The following is a 13,659-nucleotide window of genomic DNA, read 5'->3' on the forward strand; positions in this document are numbered from 1 at the left end:
TTTATGATTTATTTTCTTCTACTAACTTTGGGTTTTGTTTATTTTTCTTCTTCTGGTTCCTTTAGGTGTAAGTTTAGATTGTTTATTTGAGATTTTTCTTGTTTCCTGAGGTAGGCTTGTATCACTATAAACTTCCCTCTAGAACTGCCTTTGCTGTATCATGTACATTTTGGATTATTGTGTTTTCATTTTCATTTGTCTCCAGGTATTTTTTTATTTCTTCTTTGATTTCTTCAGTGACTCATTCGTTGTTTAGTAGCATATTGTTTAGCCTCCAGGTGTTTGTGGTTTTTGCAGTTTTTTTCGTGTAGTTGATTTCTAGTCTCATACTGTTTTGGTCAGAAAAGATGCTTGATATGATTTCAGTTTTCTTAAACTTACCGAGACTTGTTTTTTGGCCTGGCATTTGATCTATCCTGGAGAATATTCCATGTGAACTTGAAAAGAATGTGTAGTCTGCTGCTTTTGGATGGAATGTTCCATATATATATATATATATATATATATATATATATATATATATATATACAGAGAGAAAGAGAGAGTCCATCTGGTGTATTGTGTCATTTAAGCCCAGAGTTTCCTTATTGATTTTCTGTCTGGATGGTCTGTTCATTGATGTAAGTGGGGAGTTAAAGTCCCCTAGTATTATTGTGTTACTATCAATGTCTCCCTTTATGTCTGTCAATATTTGCTTTATGTATTTAGGTGATCCTATATTGGATGCATATATATTTACAATTGTTATATCTTCTTCTTGGATTGATCCCTTCATCATTATATAATGTACTTCTTTGTCTCTTGTTACTGTCTTCATTTTAAAGTCTATTTTGTCTGATATAAGTATTGCTACCCTGGCTTTCTTTTTATTTCCATTAGCATGGAATACCTTTTTCCATCCCCTCATTTTTAGTCTGTGTGTGTATTTAGATCTGAAGTCTCTAGTAGGCAACGTATAAATGGGTCTTGTTTTTGTATCCATTCAGCCACTCTGTCTCTTGATGGGAGTATTTAGACCATTTACATTGAAAATAATTATTGATAGCTTTGTATTTATTGCCAATTGTTAATTGTTTGGGGGTTGTTTTGTAGTTCTTTTTTGTTTCTTTCTTCTTCTTTTGCTCTCTTTCCTTGTGATTTGATGACTATCTTTATTGTTCTATTTGGATTCCTTTCTCTTTTTTGTGAGTATATCTATTACAGATTTTAGGCTTGTGGTTACCATGAGGTTAATGTATAGCAAACTATATCTATATATCTATATCTATAATTTCAAGTTGCTGATCTCTTAAGTTGGAACGTATTTTAACAACCCTGCATTTTTACTTCCCCCCACCAATGTTTACTGTTTTTGACATCATACTTTACATCTTTTTGTTTTGTGTATCCCTTAACTACTTATTGTGGATATAGATGATTATACTACTTTTGTCTTTTAACCCTCCTAATAGCATTATAAGTGGTTGACTTAGTACCTTTACTGTATATTTGTCTTTACTAATGAGATTTTTGCTTTCATAATTTTCACATTTCTACTTGTGACCTTTTCTTTTTGCTTAGAGTAGTCCCTTTAATATTTCTTGTAAAGCTAGTTTTGTGGTGCTGAACTCTTTTAGCTTTTATTGTCTGTAACACTTTTGATCTCCCCGTTAAATCTGAATGACAGCCTTTCTGGGTAGAGTATTATTGGTTGTAGGTTTTTCCCTTTCATCATTTTAAAAATATTGTGCCACTCCCTTCTAGCCTGCAGAGGTTCTGCTGAAAGTCACCTGATAGCCTTATGGGAGTCCCCTTGTACATAACTTGTTGCTTTTCCCTTGCTGCTTTTAATATTTTCTCTTTGTCTTTAATTTTTGCCATATTAACTACAATGTGTTTTGGTGTGGTCTTCTTTGGGTTGGTCCTGTTTGGGACTCTCTTACTTCCTGAACCTGAATATCTGTTTCCCTTCCCAGGTTAGGGAAGTTTTCAGCTATTATGTCTTCAAGTATGTCCTCAGTCCCTTTGTCTCTCTCTCTTTTCCTTCTGGGACCCCTGTAATGTGAATGTTAGTACACTTGATATTGTCTAAGAAGTCTCTTAAACTGTCCTCATTTTAAAAAATTCTTGTTTCTATTCAGCTTGAGTGATTTCCATTACTCTGTCTTCCAGTTAGCTGATCCATTTTTCTGTATTGTTTAATCTACTGTTGATTCCTTCTAGTGTATTTTTTACTTCAATTATTGTATTCTTTAGCTCTGTTTGGTTCTTCTTCATATTTTCTAACCCCTTGTTAAACTTTTCACTGTGTTCACCCATATTTCTCCTGAGTTCTTTGAGCATCTTTAGGATAATTACCTTGAACTCTTTATCAGTTAAGTGACTTCACTTAGTTCTGTTTCTGGGGTTTTATCTTGTTCCTTCATTTGAAAAATATTCTTCTGTCACCTCATTTTGCCTAATTCCAGCTGTTTTTATTTTTACGTTTTTGATAGATTGGTTACATTTCCTGATCTTGGAGAAGTGGCCTTAGGTAGGAGACATCACATCCTATGCATCCCAGCGGTGCATTCCTGTCTGGTCACCAGTGCTCTGTGCTCTACAGGTGTTTCCTATGTGAGCTATGTGTGCTCTTCTGTTGTGGCAGGCTGACTACTATGGGCAGTCTAGTAGGTGTGGCTGACTTCCAGTCCAGTTGTTGCCAGGCTCCCACAGAAGTTATTTACCTTCTCAGCACTGTCCTCAGCGAGCTGTTGAGAGGATTCACAGAGTTAATAAATGGAAAAGGGCTTAGAATGGCCCTTGGCATTTAGTAAGCACTCCAAAAATAGTACTGTTATTTCTTCTTGCTCAAAATAAAAGAGATTAATTAATATTTACTTTGTATCTGCAATGTGCTAGGTGTATGTTTGATTTATCCTTACAGAAATTTTTTTTTTTTTTTTTTTTTTTGCTGTATGCGAAGCTCCCACTGTTGCGGCCTCTCCCATTGCGGAGCACAGGCTCCGGACGTGCAGGCTCAATGGCCATGGCTCACGGGCCCAGCCGCTCCATGGCATGTGGGATCCTCCCAGACCGGGGCACAAACCCCATGTCCCCTGCATTGGCAGGCAGACTCTCAACCACTGCGCCACCAGGGAAGCCCCTTACAGAAAGTTTTTGAAGTAAATGCTGTTATGTTCATTGTTCAAGTTCAGAGTCATGAAGCTAGAGAGGGACAGAGTTGAGATTTGAACAAAAATATTCTAGACTCCATAGCCCAATGCTTTTTCCTCTGTAGAAAGCCAATGGTGATAATGAGGGATTCACCTTCCACCTTTGAGGAATAAAACTGTTCTTCCATCTCAGGTTTGAATTTCTATTTACTGACTTGGAACTGAGGCAGGAAGAGCTGGGCATTGCCGGCTTTGGGGCCTCTGTCACAACTATGGAAGAAGTCTTCATTCGGTAAGCAAGTACAAAAATATAGACTCCAGGAATCTTAGGGTTGGAAGGGATCTTAAACATTGCCCTGTGCTTGAATCCTTTCTATAACATCCTCACTGAATGGTCTTCCAGCCTCTGACTAGTACTTCCAGTAATAGGGATATTGGTTAATGCAGAAAATATTGAATGTAATATCACCCAACAAACAAAATTTTAACATAAATTTCTAGGAATGAAAATCAAAAAAAAAATTATACCAGTTGTGATACTTTTGATTGTAAGTAACAGATAACCCACACTCAGCTGGTTTATTAGGAAGGTTTATTATTTCATTTAAAAAGATTTCCCAAGTTAGGGCAGCTCTGAGATTGGCTGATTCATCCACCAAGCTATTTGAATGTAATGAAGCAGGGATGCTGGCTCAGTGCTAGGAAGGCTTTGAGGAGGCATTCCAGGTAAACTACCCAAGAGGCCACACTAGGCCATAAAGTGGCAAGAAGAACAGGTGAGTATTTTACCCAGTCTGGTAATATTTGTCTTCTAAATGGAATATGTAGGCTATTTACGAGTATTACTTATGATATATTAAAGTTTATATCTATCATTTTATATTTTATACTAGTCCTGCTTAATCTATACGGCTTATTCTCTCCCTTTTTTGGATTATTTTTTCTCATTCTATATTTTCCTCCCTACCCCACACTAACTGGAAACTATATATTCTTATTTTAGTGGTAAGCCTAGATATTGAGATACACATATGTAATTTATCAAAGTCTCAGGTGAATTAGTATCTTTCCTCTGCTTCTGGAACACTTGAATTTTATTCACACACATCCCACCATCACCAACTTATATACTATTATTATATATTTTAATTCTCTTTTTTAACTCCACAAAACATTATTGTTGTTTGGGGAAGACAATGGTCATTTAAATTCATGTACATAGTTAACTCTTTCTGTTTTCTCCTCATGCTTCTCCAGTAACTTTCCTTCTGCCTGCAGTACATTCTGTACCACGTCCTTTACTGTTTTTATGCTGGTGCCAAACACTCTCAGTTATTTTGGTCTGGAAATGATTTTATTTCTCCCTGATTTTTGAAGGATATTTTCCTTGTTCATCCTTTTGCATTTATTCTAACTGTAGCCATATATTTTAGGTGTATTTCTTATAAACAGAATATAGCTGGAGTTTAAAAAAACATTAATTTGTCTATCTTTACTTTTTAAATAGAAGCTTTGGTCCTTTACAACTAATAAAAATTCTAATTCATTTGGTTTTGAATCTACCATGTTATTCAGTGTTTTCTATTTATCCCACCAATTCCATATTCTCTTATTTCCTTTCTGGTGTTTTGGATTGATTTAGTGGGTTTTTTTTTTTTTACTTTATATTTTCTCCTCTGTTAGTTTAGAATTTGTAAGTTATTTTGCTGTTCTCTTGGTGGTTATCCTAAGATTACAATGTGCATTTTTAACTTATTAAAGTTTACAATAAACTAGTACATTTACCACATTCCAGACAATGCAAGGTACATAGCACACTTAAATTCCATTTATTCTACTTACAGAGATATGTGCTATTTTGTTCAACTATTTTAATTCTGTGTATTTTTAAAAACCCATAATACATTATTGTTTTTTGTGCAATCGGTATTCATTTAAATTTAGCACATATTTATAATATCGCTTATATGTGGAATCTAGAAAAATGATACAGATGAACTTATTTGCAAAGTAGAAATAGAGACACAGAAATAGAGAACAAACCTATGGATACCGGTGGGGGAGGGGGGGTGGGATGAATTGGGAGATTGTGATTGACATATATACATTATTGATACTATGTATAAAATAGATAACTAATGAGAACCTACTGTATAGCACAGGGAACTCTACTCAATGCTCTGTGGTGACCTAAATGGGAAGGAAATCCAAAAAAGAAGGGATATATGTATATGTGTAGCTGATTCACTTTGCTGTACAGCAGAAACTAACACAGCATTGTAAAGCAGCTATACTCCAATAAAAATTAATTTAGCACATATTTACCCTTTGCATTTTTCTTTAAACCTTCATTCACCCTTAAGCTTCCATCTAGAACTGTTTTCTTCCTGCCTAAACAATATCTATTTCCTTTAGCGCAGATTTTCTGGTGATAAAGTCTCAGAGTTTTTGTTTGCCTGAAAATATATTTTTGGCCTTCGTTTTTGAAGGAATTTTTCCTTGATATAGAATTTTACTTTAGCAGGGTTTTTTAAACACTTCTACAATGTAATTCTATTGTCTTCTTTTTTTTTTTTTTGCGGTATGCGGACCTCTCACTGTTGTGGCTTCTCCCGTTGCGGAGCACAGGCTCCGGACGCGCAGGCTCAATGGCCATGGCTCACGGGCCCAGCCGCTCCGCGGCATGTGGGATCTTCCCAGACCGGGGTACGAACCCGTGTCCCCTGCATCGGCAGGCGGACTCTCAACCACTGCGCCACCAGGGAAGCCCTATTGTCTTCTTTTTAAAACAGATTTACTGAGGTATAATTTACATACTGTAACAGTAATCAGTAATTCATACCATGAAGTTTGATGGCTTTTAGTAAATTTACAGAGTTGTGTGACCATAACCAAAATCCAATATTAGAACATTTTCATCACTCTGAAAAGATCTTTCATGTTCGTTAGCAAACGTTCCTTGTTCCCATCTCTAGCCCAAGGCAACCACTAGTCTACTTTCTGTCTTTATATATTTACCTATTCTGGGCATTTCATAAGAATGGAATCATTTGGATTCATATGTAGAAAATCATATAGTATGTATTTTATGTCTGGCTTCTTTCACTTAGAAGAATTTTTGGAGGTTCATTCATGTTGTGGTGTTTATAATAAATACTTGTTCTTTTTTATTTGTGAATAGTACTCTATCATATGGATAAATCACTTTTGCTTATCCATTCCATTCTATTGTCTTCTGGCTTCCAATATGTCCACTGATATGTCAGCTGCCAGTATTATTATTATTCTTTTAATGCAATCTGTCCTTTACCTCTGGCTGCTTTTTTTTTTTTTTTTTTTTGGCGGTACACGGGCCTTTCACTGCCGTGGCCTCTCCCACTGTGGAGCACAGTCTCCGGATGTGCAGGCCCAGCGGCCATGGCCCACGGGCCCAGCCGCTCCGCAGCACGTGGGATCCTCCCAGACCGGGGCACAAACCCGCATCCCCTGCATCGGCGGGCAGACTCTCGACAACTGCACCACCAGGGAAGCCCTCTGGCTGCTTTTAATATTGTTTTTTCTTTGTTTTAGGTTTTCAACATTTTTACAGTGATGTGCCTTTGTGTGGTTTTCTTTGTGTTCCTCTGCTTAGGATTTTTACCACTTTTCACAATGTGTTTGCTGATATTGGTCAGTTTTGGAAAATTCTCAACCAATCTCTCTTCTGATCCTTCCTCTCTTTCCACTCCTCCTGGGACTACTACTTATGCATGATTTTTCCCTTTCAGGTGCTCATGTCTGTTACACTCCTTTTTTGGCTTGTATTCATTATCTATTGCTGCATAACAAATTACCCTAAAACTTAGCAGCCTTGAAACAACAAACATTTATTACCTCACAGTTTCTGTGGGTCAGGAGTCCAGGAGCTGGTAGATAAGTGGTTCTGGTTGAGGGTCTCCTGGGAGGTGGTTGTAGTCAAGCTGTTAGCCAGGGCTGCAGTCTCTAAAGGCTCAACTGGGGGAGGATCCACTTCCAAGTTCACTCCTGTTGTTGCTGGCTGACCTCAGTTCCTTGGTATCTATTAGCCTCAGTTCTTCACCATGTGGCCTCTTCCCAGGTTGCTGGAGTGACCTTGTGATATGGCAACTGGCTTCCCCCACAGCGAGTGATCAGAGAAAGAGAGAAAACGTGACCAAGATGGAAGCTACATTCATTTTGTAACCTAATCTTGGAAGTGACTTTTTTATCACTTTCACTATATTCTGTTCATTAGAAGTTAGTCACTAGGTCCAGCTCACAATCAAAGGGAGGACATTAGCACAAGCAACAGAAGGAAAATAAACAGGTAGAACTACATCAAAATAAAAAAGCTCTGCACAGCAAACAAAATGATCAACAAAATTAAAAGACAACCTACTGAATGGAAGAAAGTATTTGCAGACACTTATATGATAAGGGGTGAGTATCCAAAATATATAAAGAATTCATACAACTCAATAGCAAAAAAGAAAAAACAATCCAATTTTTAAATGGGCAAAGGGCCTGGATAGACTTTTTTTCCAAAGAATATATTCAGATGGCCAACAGATACATGAAAAGGTGTTCAACCTCACTAATCATTAGGGAAATGCAAATCAAAACCACTATGAGATAACACCTCACACCTGTTAGAATGGCAGAGAGACTGGAGATAACAAGCTTTGGCCAGGATGTGGAGAAAAGGGAACCCTTGTGTTCTGTTGGTCGGAATGTAAAATGGTGCAGCCACTATAAAAACTGATATTGAAGGTTCCTCAAAAAATCAAAAATAGAGGGACTTTCCTGGTGGCACAGTGGTTAAGAATCCACCTGCCAATGCAGGGGACATAAGTTTGAGCCCTGGTCCAGGAAGATCCCACATGCCACGGAGCAACTAAGCCTGCACGCCACAACTACTGAGCCTGTGCTCTAGAGCCGACGAGCCACAACTACTGAGCCCACATGCCACAACTACTGAAGCCCCGTGTGCCTAGAGCCTGTGCTCCACAACAAGAGAAGCCACTGCAATAAGAAGCCCACACGCTGCAATGAAGAGTAGTCCCTGCTTGCCACAACTAGAGAAAGCCTGAGCGCAGCAACGAAGACACAATGCAGCCAAAAAAAAATTAATTAATTTAAAAAAATAGAACTATCATATGATCCAACAATTCCACTTATGGGTATATATCTGAAGGAAATATACTCACTACCTCAAAGAGATATCTGCACCCCCATGTTCATTGCAGCATTATTTACAATGGCCAAGTTGTAGAAACAACCTAAGTGTCCATCAGCAGGGGAATGGATAAAGAAAATGTGATTGATAAACACACACACACACACACACACACACTATTTGGCCATAAAAAAAAGAAAAAGAGGAATCCTGACACTTGCAACAACATGGATAGGCCTTGAGGGCATTATGCTCAGTGAAATAAGTCAGACACAGAAAGACAAACACTGTATGATCTTACTTATATGTGGAATCTTAAAAAAAAAACACCTCATAGAAACACAGAACAGATTTGTGGTTGCCAGAGGTTGGAGGTAGGGGTGGGGGAATTGGGTGAAGGTGGTCAAAAGTTCTAACCCTCTAATCACTTGTTTTTTTTTCCCATGGCAACCGACCCCCATCCTTTGGTGCTTTCCAAAAGTCACCTATTAACATAACAAAAGACACTTTTATGGCTCTCATCACTTAGAAATTTACAAGGATTTTAGGCGCTCTATTCCAGAACCAGGACAAAGATCAAATACATATTTCTTATTATCAATCACAATAATCACAAAAGGTAATAAAACTTCATTTCCTCATGATTTGGCTACATTTTACTATTATCAGTGCTCTTGAGGTTATTTTTACATCTACTTACATCTGTATGATGGAAATGTATGTTGATAATTTGAAATCAATCATAGTGAGAGTATTTACAACATGGAAATTGATAAACACTATAAATTGGGGTTAAATTTATTGCTTTGATTGTCTAGATTAAAAAAGTAATGACTGAGAAAATGTTAATAGTGTGAATTAAGCTTAAAAGTATGTCATATCTGAAGCAATTTCATTAAGAATAGAATTTGAGGAAATACTGTTCCAGTATTAAAAAAATGTTACTCAATCCAACAAAAATGTTGCTTACCTCATGGACGAATGAGTGAAGTTCTGACATACATCTTTGTTGTTTCACTTTTATCTTAATCATTCATGTTACTTAAACCATCAACCAATGTTCTTGTCAGAACTACAGAGAACCACACACTACTGCCTCCCGCCCATAGCCACATAAGGGCACCACCCTGAGAGCTGCCCCTCCTGCCCCAGTCCAGCCTTCAGACGACTGCAGCCTGGCCAATAGCTTGACTACAGCCTCAGGAGAGACCTTGAGACAGAACCACCCAGCTGAGCCACTCCCAAATTCCTGACCCACAGGAACTGTGTGAGATCAGAAACGCTTACTGTTGTTTTAAGATGCTGAGACCTCCCTGGTGGTCCAGTGGTTAAGACTCCATGCCCCCAGTGCAAGGGGAGTGGGTTCAATCTCTGGTCAGGGAACTAAGATTACACAAGCTGTGTGGCAAGGCCAAAAGATTTTAAAATAAATAAATAAATAAATATGCTAAATTTTGGGATAATCTGTGTCACAGCAATAAATAACAATTAATTCACTGTCTTTTGCAGAACCGTACTAGAGGGAAAATGAGTCACCAGTTTACTGGATTATATTGTTGTGACAAATGCCCAGCAGTAGAATAACTGGCCCAAAGACTATGAATAAAAATATGTTTCTTGGCCTAACAGTTTGCTGCCAACAATGAATACATCTTTTTGCCTTGGTGTGTGTGTGTGTGTGTGTGTGTGTGTGTGTGTGGTGGAGGGGGGGGGGCAAACTTTTTCTTAAAGGGCCAGGTAGTAAGTACTTCAGGCTATGTAGGTTTAGTGGCATAATCAAGGGTATTACGTAAGTCACTTAGATAACCATCTAAACATGTAACCATTTAAAAATGTAAAATCCTTTCTGAGCTGGATTTGGCCTACTGGCCATAGTTTACAAACCCCTGTCCTAGAGCGTCAGCAATGCTGCATTTTATAATTTATAGTTTTGCTCATAAAATAGATATTAGTGATATTTTTGTTTTAATTTGTATGTGGTATCTTTTAAGGAAAATAATGAAATCTATTTATGCTAGTGTTGCCTCAGTTATTTGGAAAAGTCATTGGTCAGTTAATTCAGTTCTTATTTAGTGCCTATTTAAGAATTTTCTAGCCATTATATACTTGCTAGCAGTATGGAATCTTGGTGCAGCTCTTTTTGCTCTCATTATTGTCCTAACTTATTTTTTTTATATCTTACACAACTTTCATTCTTTAAATCCAAACAAAATGAAATGTGTTGTGATTTTGAGAATTTTTATTTCTTTTTGTTTCTGGTTTGGTTTAGGGTTAGTAAGTTGGTCGATTCCAGTATAGATATGCAAATCATCAAGCTTCCCTCCTTCCATTCTCACCCGCTGGTTAGCAGAGTTCCTGTTAATAGAATTAAACGTCTTAATTCAAGGATTTTCTCAATACAGTCCAGCCTACCAATCCAACCAAACACTGGGGTGAGCAAATATTTCAAATGCATGCAAGAAAGCAGATTTTTATTTCATTCTTGGAATCATGATATTATTCTGTCAGGAAGTATATATCAACGTTTAATAGGGGCTTAAGAAAAAATGTGCAGATTTTAGGCATAAAAGATTGGCTCTGCTGGGTTTCAGCAGTACCATGCTCTTTGCTCCACTTCAAAGTCAGAATGCTGGTGTTTTCTGACTAGGATCAACACAATGGAAGGGAGTATCAGAAAAGATCTAGAAAAAGTCGTGGCCATTCCTTTCACCAGGAAGAAGAAAGAATAAAAGCATTAAATCTACTGGCCAAAAACCATACTTAATCTTTCTTTTTAATTTTTCACTGTGAAACAGATCATGTATTGTACCACCTGGAATTTAAATTTTTAAAAATATATTCTTATGAAGTACATGGACATTCTTTTAATGCTTAAAAAAAGAATATTGATATGCATTTTATATAGTGGTCTTGATTTAGCTATCTATAAGGTATGTTGCAAAATAATGAGACTGGTTTTCATGGGTTAGTGAAGAGATTAATCTCACTGTTTCGTAGTCTTAAATCACCTATTCAAGGGGAAGCTGCCATTCATGGAGCCTCCAAGTTGGAAAGGGTCTTGGGGGTCATCTAGGCCAGTGCCTGTCTTATACAGGAGGCTGTTCTCCAACCCCCAGGAAGGATCTATCCGGCCTCTACTTGGCCAGGCTTTGCTTTAGCAAACAGTTCTGGAACCTTCCCAGGAAGTATTTCTCAGAGCACCACCTCTGATGAGTTATTAGCAGTGCCTTTTAATGAATGTTTGAGGGGAAAGGAGATTCCATCATGGCAAATGTGGGAAACTTGGGGGGTGCTTGGTAGAGACTTTCAGGGATTTTTTGGTATTTTGAGAACAATGAACACTGGTACCTGAGGCTTGAAGGCCCCGCTGCCTGCCCCAGCTAGTGCAGCACTACAGACAAGTTGGGTGGGAGCATATGCAGTGCCCACCTCCACAGTCTGCTGCCTCTGGGCCCAGCACTGGATCTTGGGATCTCAGTGCACACGACTACACACTTTGACATTTACTGTCAATGCCACAGGGACATCTCTGTACGTGTCCTGCATACTTACACAAGTATACCCGTAGGATACATTACTAGAAGTAAAATTTCTAGATTAAAGACTGTGTGAATATCAAATTAATTTTATTCATTCAGCTAATTTGTTTTCTAAAAAAAGTTATACCAAATTAAAATGCCAGCAATGGCATTTTCCTCATATCCTCATCAACTTAAAATTTTTGCCAATCTGGCAGGTGAAAAACAATTATATCATGTTTATATTTGGTATCTGTTTAGGCTACTCTTCCAGACTCTTTCCAGTCTGTGCCTTCTTTTTCTGCCATTAAATGTTAATCAAATAATTAAGTCAAAGAATTTTAATCTGAAGCAATTTTTAACATCATCGAAATGTTAGACACAATATGAGAGAATACAATTGGACGTGAGCCACGTAACTGCCTGCCAACTTCTACCTGTGACTATGTTAATGTTGTTTCCCCCTTTTTAAAAATTGTAGTTCAGGCTTCTCTGCCAACAGTTCTATGCCATGTTCTTGAAAAGGGCTACATATTCTTGGTGCAACTCGATGATGATGCTGTCAATACAGATCCTGGTACCTCTGGTGATCCTTATGGTCAGCCTCTCATTCCTCAACTTCAGTACAAGCATGGAAAATGTCCCATTGGAGTTGACTCTAAAAAACATATGGTCAAACTATTGTTCCATTCTTTATTTCTCTGAAATCCAGGCTGGGTCCTCAGCTTTCAGAACATTTTACAGATATGCTCATGGCTGAAGAACAGATTCCTCTGCAGCTGCTAAGTACCAGGCCCAGGAAAACGAGGCAGGAAGCAGGCCCATTGCTCCTTGTAGTGAAGCCATGTGCTTCCAGGCCACGTGATGCTCCCTGAAGTCAGAGTGAATAGCTAGAAGTCTCAGAAAAACATCTTTCAAAAACCAAACAGGAAAGGGAGAGTTCCTAGAAATGAGACCAAGTTGTGTCTTTCTAGGGACTAAAGCATGTCCAAAAATGAAACTGATAAATTTTCTGTTACATTTGAATGTATTAAGAAGAGATTTACACTCCCTCCCACAAAGGGAGTTTGTGGATGACTTAGTGATAGACGTAGAGAAAACTAAGCAAATGAGAAAAGGAGAACGTTATTAACTTCAGAGGGGGAAAGTTGTACAAAAAAAGAAACATCATAATATACTGCTTGGTTCAGCTATGAATAATTTTTACTTTGTCATAGTAATGTCAAAACTGACTATTGGGCTTCCCTGGTGGCGCTGTGGTTGGGAGTCCGCCTGCCGATGCGGGGGACACGGGTTCGTGCCCCGGTCTGGGGGGATCCCACATGCCGTGGAGCGGCTGGGCCCGTGAGCCATGGCCGCTGGGCCTGCGTGTCCGGAGCCGGTGCTCCGCAACGGGAGAGGCCACAACTGTGAGAGGCCCGCATACCGCAAAAAAAAAAAAAAAAAAAAAAAAAAACTGACTATTGATTGAACTGAATTTATGATACAACTCTAGGGGGAGGAGAGGGGAGGGGAAGGCCATAGGGGGCAGGGATAGTCATAAAAGAACAAAGTCCTTGCATCCAAGATAGGATGTCAATAGAGAGATGGGCTATTTAGCAATCCAGAGAAACATGAACTAAAAGATTTCAAAGTGGTTGCCTCTGGTGAGCAGGTACCAGGGATGGTGATGGGTAGGCCATGGCACTGCCATTTCTCATTATAAGTTTTATATAATTATTTCATTTTAAAAATTATATTCATGTGATATTTTAATTTAAAATAAAAATTTTAAGCATTTTTTTTAACTAAAGAGACCAAATGCAGAACATGATGTAGCAAAGTGGTTGGGATT

At 38.2% G+C, this 13,659-nt stretch overlaps 1 protein-coding gene across 1 annotated transcript in view; it reads left to right on the top strand.

The window, feature by feature from the left end:
- Positions 1–13,659, top strand: part of LOC116740456 (ATP-binding cassette sub-family A member 17-like) — a 75,243-nt gene that overhangs the window by 39,982 nt on the left and 21,602 nt on the right. Inside the window, 4 exon segments of the mRNA XM_032606104.1 lie at positions 3,328–3,426; positions 10,577–10,739; positions 12,307–12,486; positions 12,488–12,606. Coding sequence (XP_032461995.1) covers positions 3,328–3,426; positions 10,577–10,739; positions 12,307–12,486; positions 12,488–12,606 — 561 coding nt within the window.

Source organism: Phocoena sinus, chromosome 15 (assembly GCF_008692025.1).
Source record: "Phocoena sinus isolate mPhoSin1 chromosome 15, mPhoSin1.pri, whole genome shotgun sequence".
NCBI classification, from domain to species: Eukaryota; Metazoa; Chordata; class Mammalia; order Artiodactyla; family Phocoenidae; genus Phocoena; species Phocoena sinus.